We start from the raw sequence: 21,399 nt of genomic DNA, 5'->3' as shown, positions 1-21,399 counted from the left end.
CATACAATTTCTTGGTGTCTCTCATCTTGACTGGTGATGCTCACATTAATTGGGAATTGACTCTCAAATAAACCTATTTCAGACAGCTGGAAATCTATTGTGATGGTTCAGAATTTGCAGCCATTCCTATCTGTCATTGTTCCAGCTTCCTCAGTCTTTACATATGACTGTTCAAGGCACTCAAGGCCTCCACTGCCACCCTCACCCCTTCCAAATCTATTAATCACCCAGAGCAGTGGTGCTCAGGGCCCTAGATGCTACAAAGTGATAGGAGAAGAGAATAAAACTAAGGTAGTCCTGGATTAGAGAACTAGATTGCTAGTGTTGCTTACGGAGCCACATTTAAAGGGTTCTGTTGAACAAGTCCAGAAGACAGCAAGCAGATGGCAAGGGATACAGCTGTGGCATCCTGTGGAGGAGAATTGTGGTCAGAGGTGGGGAGAAAACTTCAGTAGTGGCAGGAGGACTGTTACTAGCCAGCTACCTACTTTGCCACTTTGGAGAGGCTGTATGGTGTGGTGATTAAGAGTTCAGACTAAGGGGGCGCCTGGCTGGTTCAGTCGGAGGAACATGCATGCCACTCTTGCTCTCGAGGTTATGAGTTCAAGCCCCACATGGGGTCTTACTTAAAAATAAAACGTTTAAAAAAAAAAAGAGTTCAGACTAAGACCTGCATTCAAACCCTACTCTACGGTTTTCTGGCCAATATGACCTGAGGCAAGTAACTTAACCTCTGACCTCAGATTTTTTGTTGCTGTTGTTATAAAGTAGAAATGATCATAGTACCACCTATAGGAGTCTTAGGATTAAATGTCCTGTGAAAAACACTGCACCAAGTCTACCATGCCTGAAGGGTTCATTCAGTAAATGTTGTATAGCATTAAATGTGATGATTCCTCTCAGGCTGAAACTGGAAAAATGAGTTAACATTATAGAGGGGCAGATTCTGGCTCTGCATGAGGAAGAAACACTGGCCTGAATGTGTTCAAGCAAAGACTAAACTATCATATATGTTTATCAGAGATGAGTAGATGGATCGGCCATTTGGTAATCGGTCATAATCTAAGTTCCCTTCTCATTGGAAGACTCATTTTATAAGGCAGACCTACATGAAAACTGTGTTTTATTAACGTGACTATTTATGTTACAGAATTAAGTCCAAAGAAGTTAGGATAGGAAATATCTTAGTTTAACATAATGAGATTTTTATTGGCTTCTCTAGTTATACCATTTACAAATTGAAAGAACCTGCTAAGGATCACTAGTGGGAGTGATATTATTAGAATTAAATGTGAGTCATAGAGGCTCCCAGACAGTGTTCTATCTATCTATGGAGGGAAGGAAGCTAAGTACATGTTAGGTATTAATTAGCACCTTGAGGGGCGCCTGGCTGGCTCAGTTGGAGGAGCATGCATCTCTTGATCTCGGGGTCATGAGTTTGAGCCCCATGTTGGGTGTAGAGATTATTTAATAAATGTTTAATTAGCACCTTGAGAAAATTTAATTAGATTTTACAAATACAATTAAAAAGGCCAATTTTTTGAAAAACGTATTCACAGATGCTATTTAAGTTCCACCTAAAACAATTTGGAATGAATTTTAACAGTATTTTTGTTTCTCTATAATTTATATTCTGCCTCCTTCTAGAAATAATTTGAAGCAACGGCTTAGAACATTATGCTAAATCGGGGCGCCTGGGTGGCTCAGTCGTTAAGTATCTGCCTTTGGCTCAGGTCATGATCCTAGCATCCTGGGATCGAGCCCCGCATTGGGCTCCCTGCTCTGCGGGAAGCCTGCTTCTCCCTCTCCAGCTCCCCCTGCTTGTGTTCTCTCTCTCGCTGTGTCTCTCTCTGTCAAATAAATAAATAAAATCTTAAAAAAAAAAAGTTATGCTAAATAGGCAAGGAAAAAAAAAGGCCTCAAAGGCCTTCCCACATGAGTTCAGAGAACCAAATCTTTGTATTCACTACTATTGCTCAATGAGAAGTTATGCAGAGAAAGATCCATTGGATATAGGGCACAGAGTAGTATAGCTAAAAAGAAGAGTACCTTTATGGAGAAGCAGAAGACCTCCGTTTATTTCCTTGTGCTGCTGTTGGTCTGCTTTGTAACTTTTAATCATTATTAGTGACGTGAAAATAGCATTCTGCACCAACGCAAGAATTATTTTTTGTTTAAGAATGAAATCGTGAGCTTACTTAAAAACAACCAAAGATTTGGGGGCAGGGGATATGGAGACAGATGACATTTCCTATAGGATCTCCTTGTTTTCCTTCTACAGTTATTTTAAAACAGAGTAAGAAACAATCCCCTTGGGATGCTGTTATTCTAATAAAAATTCAATATAAGAAAGTCTTTCAAGAGAAAGGTAAAATATTTTCATTAGTAGCGTTTTCTATTCTACATTTGGCATCCCAGACAGTAGCTAACTTTAGGAGTATCTTACTTCCAGATAAGTCACATTCTATTTAAAATTACATATGAGCTGCTTAGAAATAATACTGTTTTAGAACCAAAAAAATTAAACACAGAAAAGTAGAAACAACAGAACAATGAACACCACTTTTATACCCTCGCCTAGATTCAACAGCTGTCAATCCCTTAACCAAACTTTCTCCATCTTTATTGCTATACACACACTCTCCCCGCCATTCCCCCCAATCCTTTTTGCCAGATCATCCAAAAGTACACCATAGCCATCAGAAATGGGCTTTTTTTTTTTTTTTAAGTAATCTCTACACCAACGTGAGGCTGGAACTCATGACCCTGAGATCAAGAGTCACAGGTTCCACTGATCAAGCCAGCCAGGTGCCCCCAGAAATATGCTATTTTAATGATCATTTATCTGCTGCTCAAATGCAGCGGAGCAACATATTTATTGTAAAGTTTATTATATAGTTGGTGTCAGCTGTTTGTGCTTATTATCTGAAGTCTTAGGTACATTTTATTGGAGGTAGGGGTACTCAGATTAAAGTTATCTTCTTACTAATCTCTGCGATGCTTCCTACACTTCTCAGATCTGCATAGTCAAAGAAGGAATATTTAACTACTTACTGGTAAGTTTAAGACCCTACAAACTAATGGCAGTATTATTCTTGAGTAAAAATAGTTAAAATACTATATACTTTTTTAAAATGCTTTTGTTTTTCTCAAACAGGCTGAAATAATCAAGTTTTGTATTTTCAAGCAGTTTAGGAAAAGGAAAAACTCAATAATTGAAATAGAACGTTTGTTAGAATTTGGATATTTCATTGGTTAAAAGGTTTATTTACGGCTATAAATTGATGCTATCTGACAGAAAATATGGCCATTGTGTTCACTGAGCCTAGGTATGACCAAAACCATAAAAGATATTTCTTTCCTTTTTTTTTTTTTTCCCCAGGAGATTTTGATGAATTCACTCAAGATAATAACGACATTATGTTGAAAAACATAGCAGAGGACCTTCGGAATTGCTTACCTCTAGAAACCATGCTTTCCTCAGAACATGTAGCCCTCCAAAAAGTAAATACATTAAATTAATTTACTCTTAGTGCTACTTGGGGATTCTCCTATTCTTCCCTAATCCCACAGCCTCTCTCATCTAATTAGTCCTGAATTCTACTTTAAACCGTTTTTCATTTGGTACTTCAATGATGCCCCTAGTTCTTTTGAGTCCGTAATCCTCTGGCTCCCCAGTCATTCAACAGGTATTTTTTGAGGGCATCCTGTTTGCCAAACACTCAAACCCCTGCGCCTCCCCCCAGCCCCGTTCCGTGTCCCCTACCCCCAAAAAACAAGGCCAACAGTAATCTGGCCCTGCCTGTATACATCATTGTCCTGGTTTTCTCTTTCCTGTTCAATATCCCCCACTTTTATCAAAGATGAAATTCATCTCTTTGTTTTCTTCTCCTGCTTTTGTGCTGTACGGTTTTTGCTTATTCTATTCCTTCATTCCTAAAATAAGTTCTCATTTTTCTTCCCTGGACAACCCCCTCATTCAAGCCCCTTCAAATCTCAACTCTTCTGGGGTACATATGCGAGGAATATTGTTTCCTGAAACAAAGCTAATAATAATAATCTCTTCTCCCGCTAATCTGAAAACAGCAACCCTCTATGTGGTTTTTCACCGTGTAGATTCCAAAGCAGAGGAGCCAAATCTTGTACATTTTCAATAGTGCTATGCACATTGTGAGCACTTAGCAAATCTTAGTAAACCTCCAGTCCCAAAGGTGGAAAATAGTGGATAGTATAAAAACTGAGAGCAATATTTGTAACATAGTTTGGATGTTATTAATAAGGCAGTCGTATCAATAGCATGATATACCAAAATACATGAAACAAGGAAAAAGTATTCATTGCATGTAACAGTCGACCCATAATCCCTTCTCCTAACAAACTATTTTTATCTTCTGTTATTTCCTTCTGGTCCTTGTGTATGTCCATACATTTTACACGCTTATAATATAGATATGTGTAGGTGTAGATACAATTTTGTAGGTCTTTAAGTAGATAGGTTGATTCTTTATTATAGTTAAGGTAAAAGGAATTAGACATTTTTTTCCTGGTAGCCGCTTGCTATTATATCACGTTATCACCAGTATTAATAAAGGGCTGTTCATTGTAAGCATGAAATGTTACTAACGATTTTATTATTTGAAAACTCTGCCTCTGCGCAGAGATGACTTGCTAAGTGTTTTCATGGGTCGGTCACTGACGCACAGGACTCAGGAGACCCGGTATTAGTTTAATTCTTTCCCCTCCACATGGTCATTTCTTTGGAGAAATCTCTGAGTAGGAGTTTCTTTATCTGTAAAATATACAACCCAGGATGGACAAGATGGTCACAAAGTACTCCTTTAACGCAAATATTTTATATTTCTCCTAGCCACGTTTTGTATCGTTACAGGTCAAATTAAAAGTTGCTAGTGTCTCACAAAAAAAAAAAAAAACCACGAAAGAAGAGCAGGATGGCTCTTCATTAAGTGAAACTTGTCTTTCTCTGCCTTGTCGTTGCTCTCAGAATTTTAGCATTTGAACCACTGATGTTTTGCCTTATTTAGCAATAAAAAGAGACTCCTTTGTACTTCGTTTCTTTTGAAGTTCTTCTCCTTTCCCCCAGATACAGCAGCAGCCAGAACCCACAGTTCACGTTGATGCATTCCTTTATGATGAAGACTTTATTGATTCATTATGTGAGGAAGGAAAAATGAGCAGAAATTACTGTATGGTGTGTGGCTCACACCAGACGGCACCTTTAGGTAGGCACTCAAGTATGCAAACCTGACGACTTTGTGTATACTTTTCTCTCCGTGTCCTGAGAACACAGATTCTTGACCAAGTCATTCATTGTTTTTTGAAAGGAAAAGGCCAACCGTTCAGCGTAACCATTACCAATTATTGAGGTTAGGGAGACCAACCTCATTGTCCAGGGAAGCTGGGCCACGTAATGTCTCCAAGGAGAGTATCTCTGCTTTTCACAGAAACTCTTGAATCAGAGGTGACTTTTCAGGTCCAGAAACTAATCACAAGTGACTGAGTACAGGGAAACCAGCTTATACTTTCCATACTTCAAAGAGATTCATAGATAAACCATACCATAATGCTGGTTCACTTACAATGATAAATATAACTGCAGGGGGGCTGAAATGTCCCAATAAAAGCATCTACTTGAGAAGTCAGATAGTAATCGGATATTGTTGGATGGGCATGGATTTGGAGGACAGAGATAATCTTGAGAAAGAGCTTATTCAGGCCTTGATTTGACCTAGTAGAGCATCTCCAGTCCATAACAGAGGACAACTCTAGTGACAAGATGTCTCCTGCATCTCCACCCCTCAGAGGCAGCACCTGTGTCCCAAATGGGAAGCTAGACTGACTCCATGCTGCTAATATGTTAACTCTTCTGTTAATGTATTCTTTGTTAAGGGTCTCCTGGGTGGCTCAGTTGTTTGAGTGTCAGGCTCTTTTTTTTTTTTTTTAAGATTTTTATTTATTTATTAGAGAGAGAGAGAGAGAGCATGAGAGGGAGGAGGGTCAGAGGGAGAAGCAGTCTCCCCGCCGAGCAGGGAGCCCAACGCAGGACTCGATCCCGGGACTCCAGGATCATGACCTGAGCTGAAGGCAGTCGCTTAACCAACTGAGCCATCCAGGCACACCATGAGTGTCAGGGTCTTGATTTCAGCTCAGGTCATGGTCCCAGGGTCATGGGATCGAGCCCCACATTAGGCTCCACACTCAGCAGGGAGTCTGCTTGAGATTCTCTCTCCCTCTCCCTCTGGCCCTCCCCACCACTCATGCACGTGCATGTTCTCTCTCTCAAATAAATAAAAAAGTCTTTAATTATATATGTGTGTATATATATATTTTTTTTTTCTTTGTTCAAATTGGATATGATCGTCTAGGCTATTCCTTTAGACATGCTATTTCAGGATTCCTGGTCACTTAGATATAGAGTTATTGCTTATGGTGGCCTACCTCTCCAGGTGAGTAATCTTGTGTTCATGTTACTGATCTTAGATAATATCATTGTCAAAAGTTAACTACTACCAAATTTGTAATATGCTGCTAATACAAATATATTGTGTCTATATTATAATTGGGAATTAAACTCTCCTGATTAACTTAAGATTCTATTTTTAGATAGTACTTACAGTTTCCATTTGAGGTGGTTGAAATTTACAGAACAGAAAGTGACTTAGACAAGAATGAAAGAAGGAAAACTAAAAAGTGAATTGCAACTATAATACCATATCAGATCTGATTTACAGAAGTTTTTTAAGATTTATTTATTTTAGAGAGTGAGAGCGGGGGTGGGGAGGGGCAGAGGGAGAGGGAGAGAGACCGTCTCCAGCAGACTCCCCCCTGAGTGAGGAGCCTGACGTTGGCCTCAATCCCACGACCCTGAGATCCTGACCCAAGCCAAAATCAAGAGTTGGACGCTCAACCAACTGAGCCACCCAGGTGCCCCTGATTTACAGAAGTTGAAAGAAGAGATATGTTTGACAAGTAAAAATTTGAAGATTAGGATGCATTTTCCCATCTAAATCAGGTTGTAAATAGTGACTGGGTATGCAGGCCAGCCCACGTAACCACAGTGAATCTGAAAAAGCTATCATCTGTGGAACTCTCCTTCCTTCTGTGACAAGGGGCTTGTCTAGCTATAAGACACTAATGATGACTCTGTAACCCAAGGCAGAAGCACTAATGTGACAGAGTAGTGAGGATGAGGATTCTAGGCAGATAAGTCTATGGTGGTCAAAGCCCACCCCGACCCCAAGTCACGCCCTTTATTCTCTTCCAAGGGATTAGCCTGCCTGCTTCCATTTTCTTTGCCACCATCCCTTAGTTATGGCCAAAGTTTCTCCCCTTCCTGACCATTATATTACATAGGACATAATATAGTAAGTCTTTAAAAAATATACTCAGACTCTCCCAAATATCTGATTACAGAAACAATGGAGGGAGAAGATGGGCTAGGAAGCTTGTAGCAGTTAAAAAAACTAAGAGAAATAAGAATAATTAAGGGCATATCGTCACTTCCTTTCATACCACCCTTCTTCTGCACTCCAGAACACATTTTAGGTTGGTCAGGGCTGCCACATTGCTCAACTGCAGAGATGGTCATTCATTTGGTAGTCTATTGAAGTAGTATTGCAGTCTAATGTAGTAGTATGGGGCTATTCTGTGGCTGCTCTGGGGTAAGGTGAGAAAGCCAGATGATATGGGAGTTAGGAAGCATCCCACGGAATAACAGTCATAGGGAAAAGAAGGGAAAAACCAAGGACCATCTAAGCAATAGCAAGAAGGAAGTGAGAGGCATAAGGATAGGGACAGGTTGCTGGATAGCTATTCCCTAGAGGCCTTTTTAAATGTCAGAGACTTGGGGGCACCAGGGTGGCACAGTTGGTCAGGTGTCCAACTCTTGGTTTCAGGTTTCAGCCCAGGTCATGATCTCAGGGTCTTGGGATCGACCCCTGCATCAGGCTCTGTGCTCAGCATGGAGTCTGCTTGGGATTTTTCTTTCCCTCTCCCTCTGCCCCTCCCGCTTATGTTCTCTCTCTCTCTGAAATAAATAAATCTTTAAAAATAAAAATAATTGTCAGAGACTTCATAGTTATTCTTCTCTAATATAGCTCAGAGTGAATGAGTGCAAAATTATCACATTAATTTTTTCTAAATAGTCTCCGAATAGCTTTCATTGATTTAGAAGAGAAAAACATGAGATATACTTTATAAATATGGATAGAAGAATTAGAAATACAGAATAGAATGTTTAATACCCGAGCACAATTTGATGTTTATTCTGTTCTAATTCTCCAGGATTTATTTCTCATTCCTTCTCCCTCATGGAATTGAAGTTCATTTATCATCATGTACTCCCTGATCTGTCGGGAAAGGTCTTGGTTGATGTTGGCTCCAGGCTTGGCACAGTCCTTTATGGGGTAAAGTCCAGCTTGTGGACATATTCAACATTTGGAAAATACTTTCTCCTCCTGCTAGCAACAGTTTTGCCTGCCACCATCCAAGGTGACAGCTTGGCTTTATTTATTAGAGTAACAGAATAAGAAGGTTAAAATATTATATTGAATTTGGAATTTCAAAAGCCAGCTCTCTGATTTCCTTTACCGGTTTGTGTCTGTAACACAAATGAAGGCATATCAACAAAGCAGAAGCAGGTGACCTCATAACACTTTGCTATTTTGTCAGTCACTGTTGACCTTCTAACTCTGTTTTCTTTGTGCTGTATTAAATAGTGTACTGAACTTTGATAAGAACTTTTATAAAAACTTTTATAAAATTTACTTCACCTAGGAAATTGCATATGGCCATAACAAAGTCGCTTAACACTCGTGGCTTCACGTTCCTCACCTGTAAATAAGCTACTAAATGATATCCAAGGACATATCTTGCTCCAATTTTCTGTGATTCAAGTTTGAATGTAGACATTTGTGTCTGAAATACCACTTCAATGTGGCTTTTTAAAAAAAATTCAAATCATGAGTATTTGTAACGTTCCTAAATGGTTTTATCAAAAAACTTTAAATGTGGTTTCTGGTTGTCATTAGCAGACTTGTTCAAACATGTGGCCAACAGCAGTAGAGGCTCATGCCAGAAACTCTCAGTTCCCAGCATCCATTGCCTGCTCTAAACAGAAACACTTAACTCTTTAGTGCTTAGTTTATTTGTCAGTGTTAAGGCTTTTATTCTATAATTAGGAAAGATATCCATAATAGAAAATCCAGTTTGTCAGATGGTTTTTTGAGGGAGAACATGGGTAAATATGATTATTTACAATATTTGCTCCACTCTTGTCCGTTTTTTGATTTGTTAGAAAAGTATATAGCTGAAAGAAATGAGGCTATGCAAGTATGTGACAGTGTTAATAAATTTAAACATATCCTCATTTTTCTTCATATTAAAATGGTTACTGATTTAGTCAACAAAAAATTTTTGAATACCTACTTATGCTCTGTTGAACATATTCTAAAAATCTATCATGAGCTATAAATATAAATTTGGTTCACGTGTGGGTGCTACTTGATGTAAAGTGATATTCGGAATATGATTTGACCTTTCCTTCCATGTTAGTTTTTTGTTCTTACAATCAGAAGTGCATACATAATAATATCTAGTCAGTTCTTTATTATCCTTGTTAACTAATTGGTCGGTTATCTTTGGCAGATTGCAGACACCAGACTGACTTCCCTAAGCCAAACAGGACACATCTCCAGCCACCTTCCTCTAGTGTCAGACTGTGCATGATTTTCCATTATATTTCCCACGGGTTAACTCCTTTCTTGCTTTCCGCCGCTGTAACTTCCCAAGAAATTACAGAAATACGGTATTAAACAGAGAGTCTGTATACGATCACTTTTCTCATTTCCAGCTTTATTGTATGCACAATTTTATCAGGAAAAGTAAGAAATCAATCTTTCAAAATATAATTACTTTTAAATAATGAAATTAATAAAATACAGTCAAGATCTTGATCAGTGAGAGTCTTTGAGTTCTCGAAGTTGTAAGTTTTACATACATGTTATTTATCTTTCATTTTATTTTTACTTTATTGAATTCTATTTTTTTAAAGTGTGATTTTTTTAATTTTGTGTAGAAATGAACTCACAGTTCATTCATTTGCATCATAACATGTCTTTATTTTTTCAGGGTTATCTTTACAGTTCAGCACTGCAACTATATGGAGTAGAATTGAATGGAGATTTTTGCCAGTTGCAGGAAATGGTCATAAAAAAATACCAGTTCACTGACAGGATAAAGGTAATGAAGTAGAGTTGAGACACAATGTTACATTAGTTTCAGGTGTACAGCATGGTGATTTGGTAAGTCTGTATGTTATGCAATGCTCATCACGAGTGTAGCTACCATTTGTCACCATACAACGTTATTACAATATCATTGACTGTGTTCCCTATGCTGCACTAAAGGTACCCTTTTAAATATATATTCTGTTATCTATTTTATAGCATAATTTAGTCCAATTTCTTCTGGATTGGAGTTGGAAAATCTTTTTGAATCTATTCTTGGTTGCTGTCGTGTAGAAACAGATTGAGTTGACTTAGTACTTTTAAACAATAAAGGTGAATTTAATTATAATTACCTTCCACTCCTATTTCTCTTCCTCCCCAATTTTATTAGAAAGTAGAATTTTTCTTAATTTCCTTCATCTTTTCTGTAGTATAGTTTTGGTAGCAGCATTCAAATTTGAATCTATAGATGTAGGTCAAAAGTGTACTTAATGAAACTCTTATGTTGAAAGTAAGCAAAAAAGTTAAGTAATGCTCTCAGTTCTTTACCTTCTTTTTATAAGCTTCCAGGAGTTGTGGATGCCACAGAACGGCAGTTCAGGAGAATGATGCCCTGCATTTGGCTATAACAGAACTTTTCTCTTTTTCTGTATGTAAGGGGGAAAATAACCAGAAAAGGGAAAGGAAGTTTTTTGGTTAATGCAGTAATTCTTACCCTTTCACTGACGGTCCTGCACTTCAATGGCAATGCAGAGAGATACTGAGCAACTAAGGCTCTCTGGTGTTAAAGTGTTGAAAGATATCTCGGTATGATTAAGGATCTAGTCCTCCCCTTTTTTATTGAAGGAAATGTTTTTTCCTCCTTCCAAACTTCCTTTTTTCTCTCTGTTTCTCTCTCATCTTAGAGAAGCAAATGATTAAAGCAAATTTATTGTCTAGTAATAAATTCATGGATTTTTCTCACTATCCCATATTTAGTGAACAGAAACATATTGTTCTTGCATAATAATAATCACATAACAGGAATGTTGATTTAATTGAAAGTTAAGATTTAAAAATTGACCTTTTAAGAATCCTAGTTTATAAATGGGTGCCAGGGTGGCTTAGTCGGTTGAGCATCCGACTCTTAATTTCGGCTCAGGTCACAATCTCAGGGTGGTGGGATGACCCTGCGTAGGGCTCGGTGCTCAGCAGGGAGTCTGCTTGGGATTCTCTCTCTCCCTCTCGCTTTCCCCCTCCCCCCTCACGTATGTTCTCTCTCTCTAAATAAATCTTTTAATAAATAAATGGAGATCCAAGTACCTTGTTATTTTTTTAAAGAAGATGATAAAGATATGTAAAATGCATTTATTTACATGTTAAAAGGTCTTTACCCCTTGCTTTTCAACAGAGCATATGTGGATGAATGCCCACCCCACATACTTCTGCGGCTTCAGTGGCTATTAGTAACCCAATGACAGAAAGCTGTTTTTATACCATTTTATTGGCAACCTTAACAGTTTCCTTCCTCAATGGTAAAGACAATTGTTGTGTTTGAGAGGCCCTAAGATCAACAGAAAGGAATTCTAGGGTTATTTTTTATAGTATCTTGAAATCTATGTAGCCTTTAAGTCTCAGGCTCTGCTTTTTGTTTTGTTTTTGTTCTTGTTTGGTCTTTTTTAACAGGACTTTCCTAAGAAGTCTAGGAATCCTTGGTTGTCCATTCAGACTTAAGAGTGAGAAACAAGCTGATTGAAGTTCTCAGCATTTAAGTAGGGGATTCGGAGCACTGTGGGCTTCAGTGTCGAGTGATCTTGTTTGGCTGGTTAATTAGTTGAGGAGTATCTGATGAAGTATCTTAAGATCTTTCCTCTTGGGCTGGTCTGATTGCCCAGAGAAAACTTTTCCAGTCTCCTTACTGAGTGGCAAACAACATCCTGGAGACTGAGTGGTAGAGGAAAAGAAGTGAAGCATAAGGGATTCACAGCATCCTGTCTGCCTTACTTCCCTTGTTTTCAGTACATTAGCCTTTCTTTCAACTAGTCCTGGTGTCCCCTGACCCAGACACCTTTTGTTTTACCCTTTCCAGGGTAAATAGAAGAAACCTCTATTCTTTTGCTGGGGTATGAGAAAGTCGTATAGGGGTCTGGGTACTTCTAAAACTGACTTTCAACCCAATTACCTTATTTTTAGCATTTCTCCCTACTCCTTCACCCAGAAATACCTGGTGCCATCAGTTGTGAGCCTTTCTGAGATTCTGAAGTATAAACCAAGTGGGGGTCTTTGCTTTCTATCTGTCCAGCTTAGAAATCAGATTTTTCTGGTCTCCTAAATTCCTTGTTAGTTCCTTTTTTTTCCTAACTTACAAAATTTTATCTCTGTTATTTCCTTTCCCAATCCCCCGATCCTTGTGGGTATACTAAAAACACTATACTGTTATTATAATGGGGTTTCAGGATGCCATGTGTCTTATGCACTGTCTTTACATGAAAGACCCATTGATTTAAATTCTTTCTACCCTCTCCACTAGACTAAAGGGGAATTTTTCTTTATTCATATCTTGCTTATTCCTTTGATGGCACTTAGCGTTACCGGCGTAGCTGTTTTATCCCATTACTAGAATATAACATATTTGAGTGTAGATATTGTATCTCATTTGTCATGGTGTATGTATCTCCCTGCATGATATCTCGTATATAGGAGGTGCCCATTAAAAATTGGTTAAATTATTTTGGGTTGCCATGTGGCCTTTGCATTGTTAGTATTCCAGTTTGTCCAGAGCCATTTTGGGGAGTTTCCCTGGGACTTCTGTTGGTTGCCATAATTAATTGATCCACCAGATTCTTTTTTTACCCTATCTGTGGGGTGAGGTGTGGGAGAGTGAACAGAGATGGGAAAGAAAAATCGGAAACTGTGGTATATCAGTTTTTCCTGCGTGCCTATTTCATATCTCAGCAACATGTTTAGAAAGTTTAAAGTGATTGTTTTCTATGTGTTCAGGAATATGTCAAAGGTGTGTTTCAGAGACTAGAGGCCCACCTAATTCAAATTATCTTAGTATTTTTCCTATTTAAAAAGGGGGATAAAATATGTTAAGAATCAGACCCCTTACAAATAAATAGTATTCTATTCCAAAGAAATCCTTTAATACAAAATAGTTAAACTTTTTTTCTTCTTTTTAAAATAAAAGTGGTTTGTTGTGCACTTGAGAAAATAGATGTTTTCTCTTGTTATCTTGCCTGTGCTCTCTCAGACTTGTTGATTGTGGTCAAGTTAATTTTTTGAGGTATATAGTTTTTATTTTTTATTATTAAGTTTTTTATTGTAATTCCTGTGTAGTTGACATACAGTGTTATATTAGTTTCATGTGTACAATATAGTGATTCAGCAATTCTGTACATTACTCAGTGCTCATCATAAATGCACTCTTTAATCCCCATCATCTGTTTCACCCATCCCCCCCTTCCACCTCCCTCTGGTAACCATCAGTTTGTTCTCTATAGTTAAGAGTCTATTTCTTGGTTTGTCTCTCTCTACTCTTTTTTTGTTTCTCTCCTTTGCTTGTTTGTTTTGTTTCTTAAATTATACGTATGAGTGAAATCATATCATATTTGTCTTTCTCTGATTGGTTTATTTCACTTAGCATTATACTCTCTAGCTCCATCCACATCATTGCAAATGGCAAGATTTCATTCTTTTTTGTGGCTGAATAATATCCTATATATATATACATATATACACACACACATATATAATCATATATGTGTATAATCATACCATCTGTATGTGTGTGTGTGTTTGTATATATATGGCTGAATAATATCCCATATAGATAGATATAGATACCACATCTTTATCCATTCATTTGTTGAAGGACACTTGGGCTGCTTCCATAATTTGGCTGTTGTAAATAATGCTTCAATAAACACAAGGGTGCATGTATCCCTTTGAATTAGTGTTTTTGTATTTTGGAGATAAATACCCAGTAGTGCGATTGCTGGATCATAGGGTCATTCTATTTTTAGCTTTTTGAGGAACCTCTATATTGTTTTCCACAGTGGCTGCACCAGTTTGCATTCCCACCAACAGTGCAGGGAGTTCCTTTTTCTCTACATCCTCACCAACACTTGTTTCCTGTGTTTTTGTTTTTAGCCATTCTCACAGGTGTGAAATGATATCTCACTGTAGTCTTGATTTGCATTTCCCTGATGATGCGTGATGTTGATCATCTTCTCGTGTGTCTGTTGGCCATCTGGATGTCTTCTTTGGAGAAATGTGTGTTCATGTCTTCTACCCATCTTTTAAATTGGATTTTTTGGTTTTTTGGTGTTGAGTTGTGCAAGTTCTTTATATATTTTGGATACCAACCCTTTATGAGATGCGTCATTTGCAAATATCATCTCCCATTCAGGAGGTTGTCTTTTAGTTTGGTTGATTGTTACCTTTAGTAGATAGTCCCAATAATTTACTTTTGCTTTTGTTTCCCTTACTTCAGGGGACCTATCTAGAAGGATGTTATTGTGGCCAATGTGAGAGAAATTATTATCTGTGCTCTCTTCTAGGATTTTAATGGTTTCAGGTCTTATATGTAGGTCTTTACTCCATCTTGAGTGTATTTCTGTGTATGATGTAAGAAAGTGGTCCAGTTTCATTCTTTTGCATGTAGCTGTCCAGTTTTCCCAACACCATTTGTTGAAGAGACTTTTTCCTGTTGCATATTCTTGCTTCTTTTGTCAAAGATTAACTGACCATAAAATTGTGGGTTTATTTCTTAGTTTGCTGTTCTCTTCTATTCATCTGTGTGTCTATTTTTGTGCCAGTACCATACTGCTTTGATGACTACAGCTTTGTAATATAACTTGAAGCCTGGAATTGTGATGCCTCCAGTTTTGTTTTTCTTTTTCAAGATTACTTTGTCTATTTGGGGTCTTTTGTCAAAGGTTTCCATACAAATTTTAGGATAGTTTGTTCTAGTTTTGTGAAAAATGCTGTTGGTATTTTGATAGGAATTGCATTAAATCTGTACATTGCTTTGAGTAGTGTAGACATTTTTACATCCATGAGCATGGAATGTCTTTCCATTTCTTTGTGTCATCTTCAATTTCTTTCATCAATGTTTTATACTTTTGTTGTTTTTTTTTTTAATATTTTATTTATTTATTTGACAGAGAGATAGAGAGCACAAGTAGGCAGAGCAGCAGGCAGAGGGAGAGGGAGAAGCAGACTTCCCCGCTGAGCAGGGAGCCCAGTGCGGCACTCGATCCCAGGATGTTGGGATCATGACCTGAGCCGAAGGCAGACGCTTAACCGACTGAGCCACCCAGGCGCCCCAGTGTTTTATACTTTTGAGAGTACAGGTCTTTCACCTCTTTGGTTAGGTTTATTCCTAGGTATTTTACTGTTTTGGGTGTGAGGCATATAGTTTTTAAATACATTGTTTTGTTTGCTTTTTTGGATAAATAATCAAGTAAATTTTAGATAAAAGTCAGACAAAGCCAATAAACATACTGTATTAACATTTTATTTTTTTTGTATTAACATTTTACAATACATAAATAACTTTTACAGTTTTTATATGATCCATTTGATTCTGTGAATCAGGACAGATATTATTCCTTTTTATTTATGAAGACACCAACTGCCTAGTGTACAAACTCAGTTGATGATGGAACCAGAGTTTGAACCTAAGACCTTTGACTCTTACAATTAATGATATAGTCATAGTGGAAAAAGCTCTGAACTGCTGCGGATTGAAAGACTGTAATTATATGACTATGTAAACAAATCTATCTAAAACAAATATTCACAAGTTTATGGTTTTTAATTAGATACTAAATATCTCCCATAGATGATACTATTAAATATACTGTTCTTTCTCCCATTTTAATTAAGGTTGACTTCTCATATCGCCTCATATCGTTGAACCAATAGATATTTCTTCTGTGGTTATCTTTGTTTTCTTAAATGAACTCATTCTTCTTAAGGTGCTTCATGCAGACATCTGTACCCAGGGTTCACTTCTGCAAAATGCTGATGTCATTATCATGAATAATGTCTTCGAATATTTTCTTGATGAGGCAGAACAGGCCAGGTATGTTACTTATTCAAGCAAGAAATCTGTTAAAATATATTCAGCAAACTATGAAAAGGGATTAGTGGGGTGCCTGGCTGGCTCAGTCAGTAGAGCATGTGACTCTTGATCTTGGAGAATATAAGACCCACACTGTGTGGGTCTTATGAATATGAGAATATAAGACCCACATTGAGTGTAGAGATTACTTAAATAGGTATCTTTTTTTAAAAAAATGATTGGTAAAGTAGAAGTATTAAACTGTTTTTTAAAACAACCTCAACAAGATTATATTAATAAGGAAATGTCTTATGCATTAAACAAAAAGTAAACTTTGATTGTCTAAATTTGTAAAATATTACATCTAATGGGGGGGCATATATTAAATGATATCATGACCCAAGCATTTGCTTAGCAATCAGGAATGCAATAAGATAACAATTCCTGATGGGCATTTATACTTATTCTTTTCTGTCTCCGTTTTATTTTCTTTGAAAAAACATGATGGGAATTAATTTCTATAAGTGATATAAGATATAAGAATATTAACCAAAATAGTGATTAGTTATCAAACTTTTAAAATATTTTTAAGGTGGTAATAGTAGGTTCCTAAAACTATTCCACCATTCACGCAGTGGAAAAATGAGCATATCTGTGATCACTTTTTTGACTTCTCTGCCACAATTTGATGCTTTGTGACCCATCAGGACCAGTCGGTCCCTCTAATTAGAAAATTCCTGTGGTCCATAGTCTGAGACATTGATTTTCTAGCTAGCTAGGATTCATGACTTTTTTTTTTATCATAATGGCATATGTGTACTCTAAATGCAGGAAAACTCCTTTCCATATGTACAAAATGGAATTACACAAATGTTTGGATTAGTGCATCAATAAGGTTTCTACCGCAGAGAAATAAAAAGACATATAGACCATAAAGAGTTAATACAGAGTGGAATCCTGAATGGCTAAACCTCTTTATCCTGCCACCCTTTTACCTTCTATGTTCTCCCCTGCCCCCAGCTTTCTGTCTCAAACACACATACACACACACCCATACCCGTTACTAGTAGGTTAAGGTCATCATGAAATTAACAGCTTAAATATTTTTAAAAGAAACTAGTTCAAAAGAAAGCTAATCATATAATCAAAGCTCAGCCAGAATGGGTGACAATTTTTGGTCACAGGCTGAAGACCAGAAACACAACATGAGCAAAGTTATCTTAATCATAGCCCTCTTTAAGCTTAATTTCCAGTGGACAAAGTATGATTAGCTTTTCACCTTTTTAAGTTAATGACCAGTGGCAAAAGCATTACATAATTGTTGGAGAATGAAGTAGTACCAGGTTTATGTTGTATAAGAAATTAAAAGAGAAAAACACTTTAAAATCTTTGGAGATTCATTACAGGAAGATTTTGACGCTGAAGAATGATGAAAGCCACTGGTGAAGTTGACACCGGAAATACTGAATATTTGGGTTGTTTTAAAAGCTTTCTTGGTACATTCATTCGCTCTACGTTGTTCAGTGAATAGGTATCGACCACGTGTGCTAGTTCAGTCATTTTTCCTAAATCAGTCTAGTACAATGCATTTGAAATACAGATTATAGTCATGGATGACAGTATACAGGAGAATGTTTAGAAGACACAGTAAAGCATTCTGACATTGGAATCGTTCTGACAAAACTGATCATTTACCTATGTTAATTCTGTATTGTACTGAGTGAAAAAGAAAGACGGCGCCACATAGAGCCTCCAAGGACTTGTCTTAATCAGAATCTGAGACAAGTGGAATGATACTGCTATAGGAGTTAGTATATAAGTGAAAACAGAAATAAACCGTAATAATGGAAAATGTGTACTCAGCAAAGACTCGGGCTTCAGAATAAGTCCAATCTCATTACAGAGTAACACCCCAGATTTGTAGAGTAATTGTTAGTTTAAAAGGTGCCTCAGTGTATTTTTTGAGTAGGTGAAACAGATACAGCTACCAGAATGATAGCTTACCAGAAACAGCAAGTGCTGTTCTGAGAGAGGCATGGCCAACCGTGCCAATTTAGTCAGCTTCTTCATTCTTATTAAATAAACTTATAAAATATGTCATTTTTAAGGAACCACATCAAAACAATAGCTCTATCCCAAGCACAGTGACGATTATCAAGCACTGCTACATGATTTTAGATCTAGCCTGAGGAAGAACATTTGTATCATTTTGCCTAATAAACTCCAGAATACTAAACCTAATAACCGTTGCTGTAACTGAGAGAAATGCAGATGACACCGCTGCCCACCTGCCCGTTGCAAGGGATGTGTCTCTCTGCTCTGCTTGGCCGTTGCTCCCTGCTAGTGGGGTGTACGGTCAACACTCATGCAGAGTATAGAAAGCCAGTTCATGTCTGCACTGAATTCGTCAGACCTGGGCAGGGACTGCCTTGTGGCGCATATAAACGCACGTGGCATTTCACCATGCTTTCAACTGGGCTGGCCCCACTCAACTTCACAGGCGCCATGTTGCCCAAAAGTCTTTCCATTAAATATTTTTGACAACCAAATAAAGTATGATTTCACTCTTGATGTTATTTTAAAAGATGTAATCTACATATCAGGCTTAATTGTTAGTCTTTGTGTGGCTTCTGGCATCTATGGCCTTTCTCCACTACTCTTCCCCACCTCTACCTCCTAGCCCTTCTCCATTCCGCAGAACCAGTTTTGACACACTTCATCAAGAGTTTAAGGAGCGCTTGGGTGGCTCAGTCAGTTAAGCTTCTGACTCTTGGTTTCGGCTCAGGTCATGATCTCAGGGTCATGGGATAAAGCTCCGTGTCGGGCTCTGCGCTGGGCTTGGAGCCTTCTTGGGATTCTTTCCCCTGCTCCTCTCTCTCTCTCTCTCTTTCCACCCCCTTCCTCTCCCTCTCCCCTTCTTCCTCCCTCTCCCCCGCCCCTCAAAAAAATCAAGAGAGTTTAAGGGGCTTTAACTACTGATCCAGCTTTGACTTGTGTATTGGTTCTGAAAACTGAGTTTCGGCCTTAACAGTACCTCGTAGTAACACAAATCCCCATCGTGTTGAATCTCTTCGATGTTGTAACATAATTTTGCCAACACCCCCTTCAGAAACTGAAGAATTTACCAATTTCTAATATTTTGCTGCAATGCTATTTCCTGCAGGCAAACATTTTGCCCATCTGGATTTCTAGGTATTGCCTGTGCTGCATTTTCTTTTGTCATCTTCATTTTTTAAAAAGTGTTCAGTGTCTGGTAAAACCTAAAATATAAGTTTTTAATATGTTGCAGAGCCTGGGAATATATCAGTCAAAATGTAAGAAAACAAGGATCGTTATTAGTAACAGTACCAAGTCTTGAAGATTCTCTCTCCGGCCTTCAGGTATGTAAGCCTCTTTCCCAGCATTTTTTTTTAAGATTTTATTTATTTATTAGAGCGCATGCATGAGAGAAAGAGAGGAGAGAGCAGGAGCAGGGGCAGGGGGAAAGGGAGAAGCAGACCCCACTGAGCAGGGAGCCTGATGTGGGACTTGATCCCAGGATCCTGGGATCATGACCTGAGCCGAAGGCAGATGCTTAACCAACTGAACCACCCAGGCGCCCCTTTCCAGCATTTTTATTGTCAAAACTTTTCTCCAGTTTTTTTCTGATAGCTATTAACAATATTCTAGAGATGTTCTGTCTGAATATAGTGACAGACGATAGAAAGAATAGCAGTAACTTACGGCCTAAGAACTGGTTTGTGGTTTGTTTATTGGCCTCAAGAGCTCTGAAATTGCAATTCTTATCTTGATATAGATTCCTTTGCTTCTCCAACCAGTTTTTCCAACTTGGGGGTTACAGTTTTAGGTTAACAAATGCTACTAAATGTTTGTAAGAGGCTTAGAACACCCACATCATAACTTTCCCCTTAGAACAAAAGGAACAGAGATGTCTTGGGATCAAGTTCTGCATCAGACTCCTTGCTCAGCAGGGAGCCTGCTTCTCCCTCTGCCTGATGCTCCCCCTGCTTGTGCTCTCTCTCTCTGACAAATAAATAAGATCTTAAGAAAAAAAAAGAACAAAAGGAACAGAGTTGTTCAAGGCTTCTAGAATCGGATGTGTAGACTGGAGGCCCATATACTGTGCACAGTTTGGAATCTTGTACAAACCACTTCTTTGTTCCTTAGATTCTCCATATAAAGTAAGGCCCCTATTTACTAAGTTTCAGCCCAATAAGTTGACCCTATATAAAGGTTAATTAGTATTTATAAAGTTCTTAGAGATCCCTAGATGAAAGAAATAAAATATAAATGGAGTATTATTATAGTTTTCTTTAGTAGTGCTTTCCTTATCTATAAGCACTGCCAAATGTAAGCATCTATTTCTTCCTTTAAAAAAAAACTAAGCCATCATCAATAATACTTCCTTAAGAAATTTTTGTCAATCATCTAAATTATAAAAGTAGGGGCGCCTGGGTGGCTCAGTCGTTAAGCGTCTGCCTTCGGCTCAGGTCATGATCCCAGGGTCCTGGGATCAAGCCCCACATCAGGCTCCCTGCTCCGCAAGAAGCCTGCTTCTCCCTCTCCCACTCCCCCTGCTGGTGTTCCCTCTCTCACTGTGTCTCTCTCTGTCAAATAAATAAATAAAATCTTTAAAAAAATAAATAAATAAATTATAAAAATTCATGTTTACAATAACAAGGGAAATAATCCTGAGATATATAAAGAAAAAATGTTAATCTCCCCATCCCCTCCACTTAATTATTTTCCAGGAGAGACCCATCTCATGTGTGGTGTAACCCACCATATTTTTCCATGCTTATAAAAATACGTCTTTAGGGACGCCTGGGTTGCTAAGTCAGTTAAGTGTCTGCCTTCGACTCAGGTCATGATCCCAGGGTCCTGGGATCGAGTCCCACATCGGGCTCCCTGCTCAGTGGGGACCCTGCTTCTCCCTCTGCCTGTCACTCCCCCTGCTTGTGCTCTCTCTCTCTGTCTAATAAATAAATAAAATAAAAATTTTAAAAAATATATGCCTTTTAAAATATATGGTCTCCAAGGGGTGCCTGGGTGGCTCAGTCAGTTAAGGATCCGACTCTTGATCTCAACTGAAGTCTTGATCTTAGT

At 38.0% G+C, this 21,399-nt stretch overlaps 1 protein-coding gene across 2 annotated transcripts in view; it reads left to right on the top strand.

The window, feature by feature from the left end:
• LOC116632900 overlaps window positions 1–21,399 on the top strand; it is a 34,070-nt gene that overhangs the window by 11,322 nt on the left and 1,349 nt on the right. For both annotated transcript variants that reach the window (XM_032404946.1, XM_032404947.1), the window contains 6 exons: window positions 3,383–3,504; window positions 5,102–5,240; window positions 8,302–8,423; window positions 10,147–10,257; window positions 16,208–16,314; window positions 19,583–19,673. In XM_032404946.1, coding sequence (XP_032260837.1) covers window positions 3,383–3,504; window positions 5,102–5,240; window positions 8,302–8,423; window positions 10,147–10,257; window positions 16,208–16,314; window positions 19,583–19,673 — 692 coding nt within the window. The remainder of the gene's footprint in view (window positions 1–3,382; window positions 3,505–5,101; window positions 5,241–8,301; window positions 8,424–10,146; window positions 10,258–16,207; window positions 16,315–19,582; window positions 19,674–21,399) is intronic.

Source organism: Phoca vitulina, unplaced genomic scaffold, assembly GCF_004348235.1.
Source record: "Phoca vitulina isolate PV1807 unplaced genomic scaffold, GSC_HSeal_1.0 scaffold7, whole genome shotgun sequence".
In the NCBI taxonomy this organism is placed as follows: Eukaryota; Metazoa; Chordata; class Mammalia; order Carnivora; family Phocidae; genus Phoca; species Phoca vitulina.
This window is presented reverse-complemented; position numbering and strand designations above follow the sequence as displayed.